Source organism: Apium graveolens, chromosome 3, assembly GCF_009905375.1.
Source record: "Apium graveolens cultivar Ventura chromosome 3, ASM990537v1, whole genome shotgun sequence".
Taxonomy (NCBI): Eukaryota; Viridiplantae; Streptophyta; class Magnoliopsida; order Apiales; family Apiaceae; genus Apium; species Apium graveolens.
Window position 1 is genome coordinate 40,445,028 of NC_133649.1, and position 17,877 is coordinate 40,462,904.

Genomic DNA, 17,877 nt, shown 5'->3' on the forward strand with positions numbered 1-17,877 from the left:
AATGAGATAGACTGAACACTTACTGAGTTGTTAAGCAAGTTTAGAACTGCTGAAAATAACACGGTAAAGGCATAATTACGTCTATATTGATGATGTACACATGGAATGCAAATGGGAAAGAAAAGTGGACATACAAAGTGAAGATTTGATCTTATTCGGTGCCAAACCAAAGTCCAATCCCAAAGGGCGTTTGAAGCCTAATAGTGGTGTTGCTAAAGGAGATGATTATCATTTCTGTGGAAATAACTGGATGAATGGAAGTTATATAGTCGAGCTTATTTGGAAGATCTAAAGAAGAAGACTAGCAATGGTCAAGCTTCAGGTATAGGGTTAGAATTGGAGCTAAAGTTGTTGTTCTAGTTGAAGGAACTCGATACCTAATTTTGCCTATAAGGCGAGATTGAGAACTTGATAAATTGTTATTACGTGCATGCTTTAGCGGATACATTAAGTCAATTTCTTGTCAGGACAAGAAAGGTTTTCATTTTAATTAAGTAAACAATAGTTGTTTATTCTATTTTAATGATAAGGCTTATAATGTTGCACAATTAGTTAACAATTTATATGTTCTAAGTTGACTCAAATCAAACATTACCTCTAGCATTGTCGTTAAGCCATATTAATGAGAAACACATTTATGAGTTACATATAGATGGATACTTGGATAAGTTTGATTTTGAATCATATGGAAGATGCGAACTTTGTCTCATTGGTAAAATGACTAAAGCTTCTTTTACCTGATCAGGTGAAAGGGCCACCGAACGATTATGACTTATACATAATGATGTATGTGGTCGAATGTGTATGATGGCAATGGGGGGCTTATACTACTTTATAACATTTACCGATGATTTTAGTAGATATGGATGTGTGGTTCTTATGAAGAACAAATCCGATTCTTTTGAAATGTTCAAAGAATATAAGGCCGAAGTAGAAAAGAAAACAAGGGAAAAGTATAAAAGTTTTACCATCAGATCGTGGAGGAGAATACTAAAACCTCAATTTCAAGATTTTCTTGAAGGAGTGTGATAGTGTATCATAACTTACTCCTTCTTGAACACCTCAATGGAATAGAGATTCTGAGAGGAGAAATCATACCTTGTTGGACATAGTGCGATCGATGATGAGTCAAGCGGATCTTCCATTCAATTTCTGGGGTTATGCTCTAGAAACGGCTGCATATACACTTAACCAAATTCCGACTAACGCGGTTCAAAAGACTCCATATGAGATATGGACTGATAAACATCATAGCATGTCATTTATGAAAATTTGGGGACGTGAAGCGTTTGTAAAACGTTTAGCCTCTGACAAGCTTGGACCAAAATTAGATAGATGCTATTTCATGGGATACCCAAGTGAGACTAGGGTATAGTTTTTATAATCCTTCCGAGAACAAAGTGTTTGTTGCTCGGGCCGCTGTATTTTTTGAGGGAGAACTACTTTCTAAGAAAATCAGTGGGAGGATAATACATCTCGATGAAGATCGAGAACCACATGATAACATTGAACCAGAGTTGGAATAAGATTAGCATGTAAATCAAAATGTTGAAAGTAATCTCGTCCAAGAAACATAGGTTATTCGTAGATCTAGTAGGATTCACCATGAGCCCGGGAGAAATTATGAAATCATGAAATCCGAGATGGAATACATGTATCAAAATAAATTATTGACTTTAGTTGATCCACTAGAAGGGGTAAAACCTATAGGGTGCAAGTGGGTTTTCAAGAAGAAAACTGACATGGATGGTAAAGTACAGACCTATAAGACGCGACTAGTGGTAAAAAGTTTCAAACAAATTCATGGTATAGATTATGATGAGACTTTTTCACCGGTTACTATGATCAAGTCCATCAGGATTTTGTTAGCAATAGTTGCTTACTTTGACTATGAGATTTGGCAAATGGATGTCAAAACTGCTTTCTTATATGGGAGCCTTGAAGAGGATGTATATATGATACAACCTGAGGGTTTTTTCGATCCAAAGTTTGCTAAGATAGTTTGTAATTGCTTCTATCTATGTATATTTAGAAGCAAGCCTCAAGGAGAATGAATATTCATTTTGATGAAACAGTCAAAGTGTTTGGCTTTATTCAAAACGAAGATGAACCATGTGGTTGCAAGAAGGTTAGTGGGAGTCATGTGACATTCCTAGTATTATATGTAGATGACATATAACAAATAAGGAATGACATACCTTCTCTACAGGCTGTTAAGACTTGGTTGAGAAATAGTTTCTCGGTGAAAGACTTAGGCGATGCTACCTATATATTAGGGATCAAGATCTATAGAGATAGATTGAAAAGATTAATCGACCTAGTCGGAGTACATATATTGGTAAAATATTGCATCATTTTAGGATATAGGAGATAAAGAAATGATATGTTTCGATGTCTCATGGGATAGTGATCTCAAAAGATAACTGCCCCCTAAATCATTATATGATAAGGGCCGTTTGAGAAAGCTCCATATGCTTTAGCAATTGGATCTATAATGTGTACAATGATATGTATTTATCCTGATATTTCGTATGCTTTGAGCATGACGAGCAGATACCAGTCTAATCCAGGTGAGGGTCACTGGATTATTTTCAAGAATATTCTTAAGTACTTAAAGAGGACTAAAGATTTATTTTTGGTATATGGAGAAGATAGGGAACTGGTTGTAAAGAGTTACACTGATACTAGTTTCTTAACCTAATTTCTGGATATACAAGGATGATTATGTGTCTATGTCTGGTTTGTGTTTTGTCTAAATATAAGTTATGTTAGCTGGAATGGTTCACAGTAAGAACATTGATGATTCTATAATGGAAGCCGAATAGATTGATACTTTTCGAAACAACCAAGGAGACTGTTTAGGCATTTTTTTAGGCAATATCACCTTATTAATGAAATTAATGATCAAGGAGATATAAATGTAAAGTGCATAGTAATGATAACGTTGCAGACCCACTGACTAAGGCTTTATCACGGTAGAAGCACGATGGTCATACTAGTTCCATGAGTATTAGATACATGGGTGATTGACTCTAGTGCAAGTGGGAGATTGTTAGTGTTTGTGCCCTAGAGACAACACTATGATGTTTTAGTTAAAGATATTTGGATTACTAATATTTATGTTCTATCGATTATTTTCTTTATAATTTATTAATTCTTAATTTACTGTGATATAAATGTTAGATTAATAAATGTCCTTGGAATATGATATGCAATTCTATATCTCTAAGTACGTGACTTAGAAATGAGATTATGAGAATAGTATCAATATTCCTAAAGGTCCCTAGTCGATTATTATTATTAAAGGACAATAATAATGCATTAAGACTAGTGTGTTCGTTGACTGATGATCACATCTCATTGATCATAGGTATAGTGATACTAAAGTCAAAGACACAGGCAGATGTACATGTACATGGTGCTGGACAGACCCGATGTGAGATTCTACATATATGTTGTGTCATAAGTAATTCTCACAGTGATAATGATGTAATGGTCCTTAGACCTGAAGTCATTATATTTATATACGAGAATTAATATACATTGATTCCATTAAAAGTTATCCTTGATCGGGTAATGATAAAAGTGGACATTGGGTATATTATGAATCGTATGAGAAATATGAATGATCTAGATGAGATTTAACCCTCCTATTTTAGGAGTGATATTATTGGCCTCTTGTATGAGCTAGACTATGAAATACATGGCCACGCTCAAATGTTGATTTGATATGATAGTCTACTCATTGATCAAGGAAACTTGGATTAAACTATGATGATGATGACACATTACATTTCTCTAGTTTAATCTATAATATTTGGTTAAAGGGATTATATTACATTGTACATTATTCACAAAATGTTTAATCGATCACCGATTCAATTATTATTATTTGGGTAGCAATGATGTATTACTAGATGCCGCTCATTTTTTACGATTTTAAATTAGATTTAAAATTCATAGTCAACGTAATAATAACCTATAGGGTCATACACTAAGAATGCTTGAAGGATTATTTAATTTAAATTGGATTTAAATTATATTAAAGTAATTCAAATTATTTATAATATTAATTAAGTATGACTTAATGAATTAGATAAATATTGATATTCGAATTTACTAATATTAATTATGAATTTTTTTTGTTAAAAGTGAGACTTAATTATAATACAAATAGGAATTTCGAATTAATAATAACTCCTAATTAATTAAGAGTTATAATTCGTTTTTCTACTCTTTATATAATATCTCTTGTGTGTCTGATTTTTTTGTGTGCAAGACTTTTACTAAAACCCTTGTTAGTCCCTTAACAATATGACAAGAATTACAGAAGGGGGGTTGAATGGAATTCTTGAAACTTTTTCTTGAAATAAAAATGTTCTAACTCGAATATATATATAAGTGTGAATTGATTAGCACAATGCGGAATAGTTACTTAAATGAATCAAATCACAAGTAATTAAAAACAAGAGTCTTTAAAAACTTTCTAGTGGATTTGAATGATTCCACCAGAGATATATCTTATATATCGAGAGAACTCTGTGTGCAAAATGCTCACATCTACTTACAACAATTGAACAACTAAGAGTACAGAGAAATGCTAAGAATTCTGCTTACAAATGTTTCTTTGCTTTGTTGCTTAGATCAATAGTTCCTTAGTTGCTACTCCTTGGTTTATATACCACCAAGATTACAAAGTAATGAGATAGGATAATAAAATAAAAACTATCTAGTCTATTACAATGCTACTTCATTACCCTATTCCAGCATCTTTGAATATCTTCATAATAGCATGGAAATGTCAATGCTTCTTTGTTCTCGAAAACCCAGTTGAATAGGCTACCACATTCCATTTGCATCCACTCGACGCATGTGACTGTGTTGTCACTGTCAACAGATGTTTGAATTCTTTATCCGTCGGGTTCATGATCATCCGTCGAGTTATTGGTCATCCGTCGGATTGTCTAGTTGATCATCCGTCGACTTCATTGTAGTTTATCTGTCTGGTAGCAATCAGGCACTTGACTTCATTTCACTTATGCAGAATTATAAGACATCATCTATGTACAATTAATTAACCTATTCTGCATATCTAGTTAAAGTCAACATGACTTGAATACTACTTACAAAATCTATACAATGGTGTATGCAGAAATGTGCTACAGACTTATTGTTACATAAGCTACTCACTCGATGGATAATAAGTCATCATCCGTCGGGTCTATAATGAGTCATCCGTCGGGACTATAAATCTTATCCGTCGAGTGCTACATAATTTAACTAAGTAAAATCTACCAATGTGTTTTGTTCATGAAATCATCAAGTACACAACATATACACAACAACCCTAGCCACCAAGAGAGAAGATGGAGAGAGCAAGAAGAAACGGGTTTGTGCTAGTACACATCCAATCCTTGAGTTCAAGCATTCGTGTGGTTACCGATAGAGGGTAGATCGCGAGAGCGGGATGCATGGTGATTGAACAAGCTTTGGATCTCCATTAGTCAACCAATTGGTAAAGCTTCTTAAGGTAAACAATCTGATCTACGAATTAAATATATGTTTTTCGCATGGATCCTACGGTGGGTTTCAAAAATTTTGATTTTTTACGTTTTTAATTATTGTTTCCGTTGCGTTTATGTGCTCGAATCCCGATAGAAGCATCTTCCACGAGTTCCGTTGGTAAAAGCCCATTTTCTATCATATTATCCATTCCGTGGTGGGATATTGAAGAGTTTATATACCCCCGAGCCAATAGCTTTCCTTCCCTATATGACATCCTTCTCCATTCCGTACCTAATTATCGTGAGGGGTGAATTCATAAACTCCATGCCTGCATAATTCGTTGGTTTGCTCATAGCATAATAGGCTTTCCATATTATCCCGAGGTAGTCTCATAGGTATCCTTGTATTCACGTTGAACCATATAGTTACTGCCCGGGGGTCCAACCGTATGTCCATAAATACTTGCATACCAGGGCCATATAATATGCGGTTGAGGTTATCCGCCTTTCACATATTCCATGATAAACCATGCTTTTAACCACCGTTTCTTTATTTTTTTAATTTTCTTTTAATGAGAGATCGATTCTCCTGCTTATTCAATGACATCATCCATTACATCTCCATTAATGGCCTTATTGGGCTCGATCCAAGGTTTCCTTCATTGTTCTTAGACGTACGTTCGTGCTGGAGCTTGTAATCATCTTTCCCCTCAAAAGATCACCAATCCCCTTCTTATAACGCCAAAAATGTTGTGAGAGCAATTTGGTACAACATTCGAGGAGGTTGTTGCCGGAATAATGGAATAATCGTGGAGATTTAGGCATGAAATCGGGTCTATCGTGAAAACTGAATATGCCTGATCTGCTAGAATCAGGTGACGTTTGTGGCTGCTTTTGGACTGAATTTGCATGGATTTCGAGCACGATGGCGGAGTATTTCCTATTCAGCAGTGGGAGGTGCCCGAAATTTTTTCTAAAGAGCTTCACCGTGTGTTTTTAGTAGAGAAAATGAGTGCCTAACCTTTGCAAATGGCCTGTGTATCATATATTTATTGGAATCAAGTCCATATGTAGTTCTACAGCCCTAGGACTCTCCAATGATGGGCTATCCACGTTTTTAGAAGCCCATAACATCTTCCAAGCCTTATCCAACTAAATTTAGGCTAACCACCAAGAGTCCTTCTCTTAGTATGCCACTAAAATTCTTATTTATCAATATAATTACCATAATATTCCATGAGTTATATGCATATTCCATACATGTATCATGTATATCCACGTTTTCCAAGTTGCGGTAACCTGTTCGGAGTCCAACTCTCTATTCATTGTTGGCCAGGAGTTGTGTCCTAGTAGAACACTGCCTCTACAGGCTTCTCGCCATAATCGGAATAAGCCCGTGTAGGCCTTTCGCCATATTGGAATAGCACGGCCTAGGCTTGTCAATGGATCGGAGGTCCGATCTGAACCGGTCCGACCCAAGCCTTAATAGGTGGATATGGATTGTATAAAAATGAAACTGATTCAACAATCATCCAATCCGATAAGGATCCGATTCATTAAGAAGTGGATATGAATTTTCACTCATTCGATCCGATAAAACCCCGATCTGAACTACTAAAATTATATATATATATATATATAATTTAATTATGATAAATTAATATAATTTACTTTGATATGTATCAATATTCTTGTTTTTAAAGTTATTTTATTATATTTTCATACAAACTATTATTTCATCATATTATAATTTCTTGTACACACCATATGTCATCATATTCTAATGAGTGAATCATCGTGTGTTTCGAAAATTATTTTCATTCATAGCGTTTTATTCATAATTCACAAAATTTATCTATTTTAATTTAATAAATTGACATATAAAATTCATATTTTTTTCAAATTACATTAGTATATTCTTATTATTTATTTCATACTTATTTTAAACTAATTTTTTTTCATATATTTTCAACTATTTTTAATTTTCACAACATCTATGGCTATAATATAGTATTTTGTGCTTAGGTTTATTTATTATTGAATCGTGTTAAATCAATTTTTTTTTATCTCAAAAAATTTAAATGGATCTGGAGGTCTGAACCGATAATCTGAAATCTTAATGGATTTGGATATAAATTATGTTATTAAAAATCCGAAAATAATCTGATCTGAATCTGATCCAATAAATATAATTATATATGGATATGGATTCAGTCAAATCTGATCCAAATCCGATCCGATCCGTTGACAAGTCTAATAATTCCAGACTACCTGCAGGTCTTGGCATCTTAGAGTATCTCCAATAAGGGTTGCCAAGGAGGTTGCCAAAAGGTTACCTACGAAGATTACCAAAACTTAGCAACCCATTGGCAACTTCCTAAATTAGCAAAAAGTCATAAAAAATATTTAAAGTGTATATTACTCAACCCACATTTATATTGAACTAAATATAAAATTAATATAGAGGGACCACATGCACAACCTTTAAAGTTGCTTAACTATTGGAGCAAAATTTTAATAAATGTTGACAAGAGTGACATAGATGTGTAAGAAAATTAAAAAATAATATATTTAATGATTTGTTATGATTTGACAACTTTGTTAGCAATATCTATTGAAGATGCTCTTATAAAAGAATTCTATGGCATCTTATAAAAGAAGTTTAGGGTATTGGCTAATATGTAAGACCTTTATTATAACTCTCGTAACGGTTCCTAACCATTATCTTAATACTTCTATCATATATATTGGTCCACTATAATTATTATTGTCATTTAGAAAACCTAATTCATTATGTGAATCCGTCTAATTTCTCTTTGGGTCATAAATTCTGGCCAAGGCTAATTTTAGGCACAATATTATTCATGTACAGAAAAGGACAAATATGTTATAAGAGCGTATGTTATAAGATTTTGTTCGCGATGAGCCAATTCAAGATGTAGGACACCAACCACTTGAAGTGCTTTATTTGAAGGAGTATGAATGAGCTGGAAATTATATTCATTTGAAGAAGTGCTTTATTTGAAGTCGTGTGAATGCGCTAGAAATTATATTCCACGCTGGTATTTGAATTTGAAGTTGGATAAGTGATCACTGAACGATCTTTTGTAAATGGCTTCAGAGTTCCTTCCTTTAAACTTGTTATTGTTTATAGGTCTTTCAATCATCTGCCTAATTGCACTGAATATTGATAAATTTACTAAACATTTGATACTACGTAATCAAAAACACTACATTCGGCTTTTGTTTTTGTATCGATTGAGTGTGATCAGCAAATTTTGAATTATGTGTTGTGTTCTTAAGTTGCTTCCCCTGCTGCTGCAGCAACTTGAACCTGGACATGAGGAAATGGCATCCTGGGATTGTTTCTCAGAGGTGTATGTGTATTTATTATTTAAATGTGCCCATAATCTGAAGGATGGCTACTAAAACCCATGCATCAGATGTCTTGGCTGAATAAATTGGAGCACCAAGAATCATTCTCGAACATGGATAGCAGGCTATGTGTTATTTTAGCTTGAGATGGACTCGAACATGGATAAACACTCAGACGTTTTATAAGAGGACAAATATATGCTTCACATTTGGATGTATATCCTGTTACCCATATTGGATTGTCAGACACTTCTAAGTCTGAATACACCAACTCACAGGAAGAGTTGCTATCCATTACAAATTTACTTTTTTAACCGTGCATAACAAAGATTAAATATCTATTAATTGCCAGGCAACTTATTACAGCGCATTAGCACCTAGTAAAAAAGATATTACAGCACATTAGCACCTAGTAAAAAAGATAAAAAAATAAATAAAAAGAATTAACTGTTAGGTAAAGCGAACTCTAGAGAAAATCTGAACACTTATACCCATGTTGTACTGGGATACTAAGTACACTATAATGTAAGAGCAATGCTAGGGATCCTAAAATTTATACTGGGATACTGAAGTACACTATAATGTAAGAGCAATGCTAGGGATCATGAACTCAGAATTCTGGAACGGTTTTGAGAACTCTAGCATTTCTCAGAATGTAACTCTACCTCACTCATTCTACAACGTAAATGATAAAAATTACCTAGTTATCAAAGGACAAATATTTTTTTTTTGTTTTCAGGACCTGATAATAAAAGGTCTACTATTTTAGAGATAGTACGATTAAATTTCTCATTCTAAATGTTACGAAGAAAAACATTAAACTATAGGTAATAAGATGCAAATTAAATAAATTTCATAAGAATAAAATAGAAACTACACAATAATCTTGTACAACACTAAATATGGGAGATTACTCCATAATTCCATTGACACAAGATGCAATGACATCTGCCACCATGTTCTGATATGTTGAAATGGGACATATAAATTGTCAATTTAGTAGAAGGAGATACTGTACAAAAGTTTACGCCGGTGCTGCCTCTCGAAATTTGTAATTATATCATCAATTTTATCCTCCCAATCATCTGTTACTTCAAGCTGGGAAAAAATTTGTGCATGAAACAGTTAATAGTTTATGATAATCAATGGAAGTCCAGACGTTACAAGACATGATAATCGACATACCTCTTGGCACAAGACTAGAGCCTGCCGAGCTCCTGTGGCTGCCTCCTCGTGATTGTCTTTTACTTCCAAGTTGATCACTAGAACAGGTTTCATAAGAACGTGATCCCTGCTGTGAAGATCTGCATAACAGTTTTGCAAAAATTATAACCTAGTGCCACTAGAACTTTCATAAGCAATAAAAAGGAACATAATATATCGTGTACATGTGTAACACAAGTAAGCTGTACAAATTCTAATGTAATTAATTCTCACCGTAGATAGTTACTTCCAGTTGTACTTCCTATCCTAAATTCCTAACATAGCCTGTCCCTAAGCTAAGATTGCAGACGTGAAGTGCCAAGAAATCAGATGCCTTAACATATCATATAGTAAACTTGGCCAAGTATGAATACAGGTTTACAAGCACAAGTCTACAAGTAATGTGTACCAAATAAACTAGCAATTTCTGATCCTCGTCATCCCCCCCTGTAAATAATAGCCCCCCTCTATCTCAGTTTTTAATTGGCCCGAGAATATAAATCAAAACATACAATTACTACATACAAGCTAATTCTGAATTACACACTAACCTTCCATAACCATATCAAAAACCTTTTCCTCGAACGTAAACACAACATCAAACACACCATCAGCCGCATTATCTTGCCAACGCTGAGGCGCAGTTTTCACATTAAGGTTCCTCTTAAGCATTGGCAATATACCATTACGCTTGTACCTTCCAAATTGTCAAGACATAACAACACACTCAACAATAACACAAACAACAAATCCGAAAGTTCATAGAATATAAAAACAAGCTAAAGTGCAAAATAATTGAAAACAAATAAAAAAAGACGGAGAGTAGAGGGAAATACAGTTCAGGATCTTTGCGCCTCAATTCATCGAACATGTGTTTATAAGGAGTGCCAAAATCGTAAACATTAGGTTCTCTGATTGAAGGACCAGGGAGCTTAACGTGAGTCCCTGTTCCGTAGGAGCACACATCAAATCCCTCGCGCTTAAGTATATGATGAGCTTCCATGCTTCGATTTTGATTCGATGAACACACCATTGCGTATCGATTTTTCATGTCTTTTTTTTGGGGGGATTTTTCTGTATTCAATTAGGGTTTCTTATTTAAAAAATGTTTAGGTGTGTATAACCGAGTGCGGAGAGTAAGTGGAGCTCCGGTGAAATATAAATACAAAAAAAATAACAATTTTTACCGTTCTAAAAATAATTTTTAGAGTTACTTTGACCCGACCCGACCCGACCCGATCCGGAATCCTAATTCTTTTTTCTTATCTCTTCACACCTCTGTCTCTCTCTCTCTCTCTCTCTCTCTCTCTCGGAATATATCATATTGGATTCTGGTAAGAAGTGAATTAGATTATTTGCTTATACTACTATGTTTCTTCAGTTTCTTAATTATTAATTGAGTTTGTAATTTGTTTGGTGTTGTGGGTTTCAGTGGGTAATTAAACAATGCAAACATCCACTCTGCTTGGATCCTCAATTGGAGCTGTTTCCGGCTCATTTTCTCCTTGTCGCCCCCATTTTGTTCCATTCACTACCAAATCTTGCTTCAAGGTTACCTTCTTACTCCTCCCCCTGCCTTGTTTTCAGTAGTATCGCAATCTTTTATGTTTCTTATACTGTGATTCAATTTTTGTGTTCTGTTCCTGCTGTTATGTTATCCCAAACTTAGTGGCGGTCCCCATTATTTTCTTTTGTATGTTTTTTCGCATAGCAAGGTACTGATTTAATCTCGTAAGTTATAGTGTTTCTCTCTGAAAATTATGAAAATTTTAGGGGAATAATGGTCTGCTGTATAACTTTCAAGTCATTGTAAAATTTCAAGTGTCGGCTCCCTTCTTTAAGTAAGCCAGAGGTGAAGTATAAAGGAATATTATAGAAATTTGATGGGTACAAGTTGAGTTTAGCTTCTTTTACTCTTTTTTTCCTTGAGAATAAAAAACCTCAGATACAATAATAAGCCAAGAGTGTGCAAGGTTAACATAGTCTTTCGGTATGTATTTTGTAGCACTGACAAACTGAGTTGTTGCCAAGTTGTACGTAAGGTTTGGATTCATTTGATGGACTTCTGTTAATAAGCAATAGGAGTGCACGAGTTTGTGTCGAGGGTCAGATGATTAGATCATCTCCAGTAGCGGTTGCGAAAAGGTTGCCAATGTCTGCTTGGATTCCACTTTTGGTTGCTAGATAATGTTGGATTGGAAGGTTGCCAACCTTAGCAAATTCCCCAAGTGGTTAGAATACATATTAAAGTGCAAAAAGTATATCACTTATTATAGTCTAAAAGAGTTATTATGTTGCTAAAATTGTCGTGGAAAAGAGAGCATTTAAATTTTTAATATGTATGTCAACTCTATTTGCAACCCGTATGGGAGCTTGGAGATGCTCTTGTAGACGTTGTTGGGCTGGTCATGCTCAACTGGTTGACTGTGTAAGCCTAGAATTCTATGATGTTCTTGATATGTATTTTTCCTTACTATCCATCTATCTTCATGAAATTTTACTTGCATGTGATTTTATTGAGGGCTAGGTGTCAAGATGTAGTGTTGCTACTCTATGAAATGATTGTGTTTCAAATGCAACTTCTTAGTCTGTAGTAGTGTTAAGAAGTGTTAGTTGGATATTCGCCTAAGATACAAGAAATAATTGGTTCTACATTTTAAAATCTCAGCATTTTGTCTTATTATTTTGTTAGTATTTTTATTTGGGATTGCGTGAACAATTTATGTAATGTGCTAACGTTTGATGATCTGTAGCAGTATCCACCACACTCCAAGTCCAAGTCACTCCGCTGGGGATTGTGTGTTGAGAGCAAGAGGAGATACTCTGCAATTAAAGCATCATCCTCCTTCGATTCATTGAGGCCAGCTGCTTCAGTTGCTCCACTGCAACTTGAATCTCCAATTGGACAGTTCCTATCTCAGATCTTAATTAGCCATCCACATTTGGTTCCTGCTGCTGTTGAGCAGCAGCTTGAACAGCTTCAAATTGATCGCGATACTGAAAAACATAATGAAGATGCTTCTAAGACAGGCACTGATCTAGTATTGTACAGGTGACCGACATCTTGACTATGCATATGTAATCTTTTAATTAATATTTTTTTGGAAAAGTTACAATTTCAAAATGGATCGACATCCAGGAGAATTGCTGAGGTAAAGCATAATGAGAGAAGAAGAACTCTGGAAGAAATCTTGTATGCTTTGATAGTCCAGAAGTTTATGGATGCGAATGTTTCTTTAGTTCCTGCCTTATCTGTGCCATCATCAGACCCATCTGGCCGTGTTGACACATGGCCCCATCAAGATGAAAAACTTGAGAAACTTCACTCCCATGAAGCAAATGAGATGATCCAGAACCACTTGACCTTTATTTTAGGGAATCGGTCAAGTGACTCTTCCTCAGTTGCTGAGGTAAGCAAACTAAAGGTGGGCCAGGTTTATGCAGCTTCAGTGATGTATGGATATTTTCTTAAGCGGATTGACCAGAGGTTTCAGCTTGAGAAGACGATGAAAATCCTTCCAGGGGGGATTGACGAAGAGAGAAGCATTGAACAGATGATTGGGGATGACACGAGGCCCAATGTCAATAACGTTGTTGGTGATTCTGTTGGAAGTGTACAACCACGTCCAGTGTGGTCAGGTGGCATGGGTCTTGGGGGTATAGGTGAGGGGATACGACCATCCCGCTTAAAAACATATGTGATGTCATTTGATGCCGAGACACTTCAAAGATATGCAACCATAAGATCCAAAGAGGCCATCGACATTGTTGAGAAGCATACAGAAGCTTTATTTGGTAAGCCGGAGATTGTTATCTCCCCTGAAGGAAGGGTTGATTCCTCTGATGATGAAAACATTAAGATAAGCTTAGGTGGTTTGAGACGACTTGTTTTGGAGGCAGTGACTTTTGGTGCTTTCCTTTGGGACATTGAGAGCCATGTTGATTCAAGGTACCATTTTGTTGCAAATTAAGCCTTTCAGAGACCAATGGCAAAGGTTAAGAGGGATGATTTTGATCCTAAGATAATTTTTCTAGGTCCTGAAGCAGGTACAAACCCGTGACAACTAATTCAGCTGTATATAAATGTCTTTTGTTTATTAAACTGCCAGTTTTTTTATTCATTTTGTTGTGCAGAAAAATAATCGTCTTCAGATTGCCTTATTAAATGAATGTTTTTAATTATGCAAATTAAAATTGTGAATGTAGAGCGATGTTCTTGTATAATTTTTTATATTAGGCATCCCTGACCACTCAACCAGTGCAACTTCTTATTACTAATCCCTTAGCAGAGAACTCAAAATAAGACAATCTTGTGCTTTTTTATATTTGATATTTATTTACTTATTTTGTATAAATTATAGTTACTATTTACTATTATGTACAGAGTGATTACTGCATGTTCTGCAAGATCTTATTTAGAAGAGCCACTAGGAGCTTTTACGTTGACGAGAGTGATTGAGTATGTTGCAGAATTCAGAATGGGGCAGTTCATCGGTTTTACAAGACGCACAAATGCAACCTAATGTAGAACTCAAAGTGCATCTCACTGAACTTAAATTCACACGAACCACTCTGGTAGAGTGACCAGATGTTGGAGCTCCCTTCTGTCCCATGTACCAATGACTAGGCAATGTTTTGCATTTGTTAGTATCATTTAGCTGGTATCCCACCACCTCAATTGTCTTCGTCTGAAAACTCAATCTCAATTTTCTCATCATTTACTGGAAAATTGAATCTTAGTCTTCTTGCTTAGGAAGATAACAATCTTTATTTAGCTTGAAAGTGGAACAGTTTTTATCACAAAGCTTACATCTGTTTATGTAACATCACTTTTAAAGTAAATTTTGACCTTGGCTCGTTAATTCAAATGAAACTTGCACTTGTCAGTGCAAATCAGAGGGAACATTCTAAAAGAGTAAAAGTTTGCGCTTTCTAAAGCACCTTCCTGGTGGTAGAATCAGTTAAGCAACTGTAACCTCTAAACCTTGTAGATCACCTCCTAATGATGCGAGGAAAATTGCCCTTCAATTTATACATGTGATAGCTTGAAACGAAAAGATGAAGAGCCTGGGACACAATGTCTCGTAATCACTTGCTTTGCTAAGTAATTTTATCAGTAATCTTGAATGTAATAGTGCTGTAACATGATGATCTATGGCACAGATTCTAATTTCGACGAGATTAAACTTTTTTTTCAAGTATGACTTTTATGTACATACATTTGTGTGTACAAGTACAGGTTCAACGTGATTAGTACCCTAACTAGGTGCAGCGGCACGGACATGTTAAGATAGGCATGTCATGACGTCAATTAGTCAGTCATGCCTTTTCATGATTTGACATACCTTTTTACTATTTTTTTCCGGAAATGTAAATGAGTATTATGATAATGTCTGCTCCAGACTTTATCCAATCCAGGTGTAAGGGTTTGGATGCTTCTCTGTTGAAATTCTCAATCTGGTTTGGATGCTTCTCTGTTGAAATTCTCAATCTTTTGACTGTGTTAATACCTATAATATTCTTCATGCTACCACTATCAATCACAACTGCAAAAATATGTCCATTAATAGTGTAGTACGAAATAATTGGTGTCATTAAGATTCCCCTTCATGTTTTTGGGCTAACATCATCCTTCGAACAAAAAAAGTTGTTTCATTTTACAGATAATTCTCAAATTCACCATCTTCACCATCCGGCCCATATTGATACCCTTCTTCATCTTCGTATGCTTATCGTGCAATCATATTTGTCGCCTTTGTTTAAGAACATTCATTCGACCTATGACCAGGAAGATTACACCTATAGCACTTGCTAGTCATGGGTTTAGCATAAAAAGTTACTAATGTAAATGAGTATTAAGATGGTATTCGGTTGTTACTATCAACTAACTTTAATTTTACATTCAAGTTCACTGTATATTAGTATAATAAATATGTTTTAAATTTCATTATATTTAATTGATAAATAGCATGCCATTTGGGCATGCATTTTGTCAAAAAACATGCCTATAAGCATGCCTTCGCGAAATCTCGGTACCCTAACCCTAACTGGCAACAATGAGCATACTGGATGTGTGCAACTATTTGCATCTTGGCGTGAAGAACACAGAAAATACATCGCTAATACAGGCAGACGGAGCCAGAAACTGGCGGTTGGTTTGGCGAATTTTTTTTCCGGAGTAACTAATATATATTTTTAATTTATTATATATTAAATAAAATAATAAAATATTATTTTTAACAACTTTAATGTACATAATATACTTGAATTCGTGTATTTATTCATAATTATTGTAAATATCATTAATTTTAGTACAAAATTCATAAAACTTATATATTTTTGAGGGGGCGGAAATTGAATTTTTTTTTTACTACTAAATATATATAAAAGTAATTTTTTTCATAAATTTTAATACTAATTTCACGATTATACCGGAGTTTGGGGTGACGGTAGCATCGGCCGGCCACCCCTTGCCTACAGGTGATTGTCCGAAAATTTGTTTCATGTGTATACTCCACGAATCAGAGTCGCCCTCTTTCATACGATGATCGAAGAGTTCCAAATAACTTCACCATCTTGGACGATGAACATAGAATCTCTTATAGGGGTGAAAACGAGTCGAATACCTTCGAACTATGATGTGGTTATATTCAGTTCAGATTATTATTAATAGTGGTCAAGTTCGGCTCATGTTCAAATTTTATAAAATTTTAGAGCTCATGCTCAGTTCTTGTTCGAGTTTATAAGCTCGCTTTTAGCTCAATTTTGCTCGTCAAATATACGATATACTCGAATTTTCAAATCGAACCCGAATATAACACAATTAAAAATATAGAACTTAACCTATACTAAATTTGATCTTTAAATAATTACAAAATAATTGAACATCCATTATTTACATAAAATATTTAACATTCTTACAAATTATAAATTCAAGTAAAAGATAACAAATCATCATTATAAATATGAAAAGTTACAGCACGCCAAGGATGAGGTGAAGACTTGTTATCAAAATATGTAATCTGAACTTCCATCACGCTCTCCATCTCAGCATCTGCATGTTCCAAAAAGAAAATAATGGAATTAATAAATAGTGACACCCTTTAGTTTATTTATCTTTATCTTGTACACAAGTCATGTCTTGATAAATGGGGTTATGAATGATTTAATATGATAATTGATTTTCCCTATCAAACATTAACATATATATGTAAATTCACCAATCATTAATTTTTTAATATAATAACATAAAATTGTACATGAATGAAGATGAAATCCCATCTAAATACACCGAACTACTCGTTAATAATGTGATCGAATATATATATCGAATACTCATAATATAACTGAGTTGATCGAGACTTTATTTGATCGAGTAATTTGATATTAAAGATCGGATCATAAAAGTATTTGAACAAATAAATTAACTCAAATTTGGATCAAATTTATATGAATATGAGTCTCGATTATATTTATTCGAACCGATCACGAATCGAGCCCGAGTTGATCGCGATCATTTTCAGCCCTAATCTCTTATCAAGTCCCCATCACTTTGTTTATTTATTTTTCTAAATAACTTTGTTTATTTTCATGGTTAGTCCATGGAAAAAATGTTTCAACCCGACAATAATATTATCTTTCCGGTATGTTACAGAAAAACCGTAGTGCAATATATAATATTATTTGACCACAAAGTTAGAGGTCCTGCCAAAGTTCTTATAATGTTACATGTAATAATGTGACATGTGAAGTGAAATAGGGAAGTTGTGCACATTTCAATAGTTGATAGAAGTCA

At 34.5% G+C, this 17,877-nt stretch overlaps 2 protein-coding genes across 3 annotated transcripts; one reads left to right on the forward strand and one right to left on the reverse strand.

Annotated features, from left to right (window-relative positions):
- Positions 1-9,701: 9,701 nt before the first annotated feature.
- On the reverse strand, positions 9,702-11,224 carry LOC141712173 (uncharacterized). The gene is made up of 4 exons (XM_074515007.1): positions 10,919-11,224; positions 10,634-10,779; positions 10,065-10,183; positions 9,702-9,977 (listed from the first exon to the last, which is right to left on the reverse strand). The coding sequence occupies exons 1-4, from the start codon at positions 11,131-11,133 to the stop codon at positions 9,876-9,878; spliced, it is 582 nt and encodes a 193-aa protein (XP_074371108.1). The 5' UTR covers positions 11,134-11,224; the 3' UTR covers positions 9,702-9,875.
- Positions 11,225-11,281: 57 nt separating this feature from the next.
- Positions 11,282-14,287, forward strand: LOC141712172 (UV-B-induced protein At3g17800, chloroplastic-like). 2 transcript variants are annotated; one of them, XM_074515006.1, is made up of 4 exons: positions 11,282-11,416; positions 11,515-11,633; positions 12,839-13,134; positions 13,222-14,287. In XM_074515006.1, the coding sequence occupies exons 2-4, from the start codon at positions 11,529-11,531 to the stop codon at positions 14,051-14,053; spliced, it is 1,233 nt and encodes a 410-aa protein (XP_074371107.1). In that variant the 5' UTR covers positions 11,282-11,416; positions 11,515-11,528; the 3' UTR covers positions 14,054-14,287. The 2 variants fall into 2 exon arrangements, with proteins under 2 accessions (XP_074371107.1, XP_074371106.1); XM_074515005.1 differs by having other exon boundaries at positions 12,836-13,134; positions 13,222-14,128.
- The last annotated feature ends 3,590 nt before the right edge of the window (positions 14,288-17,877 follow it).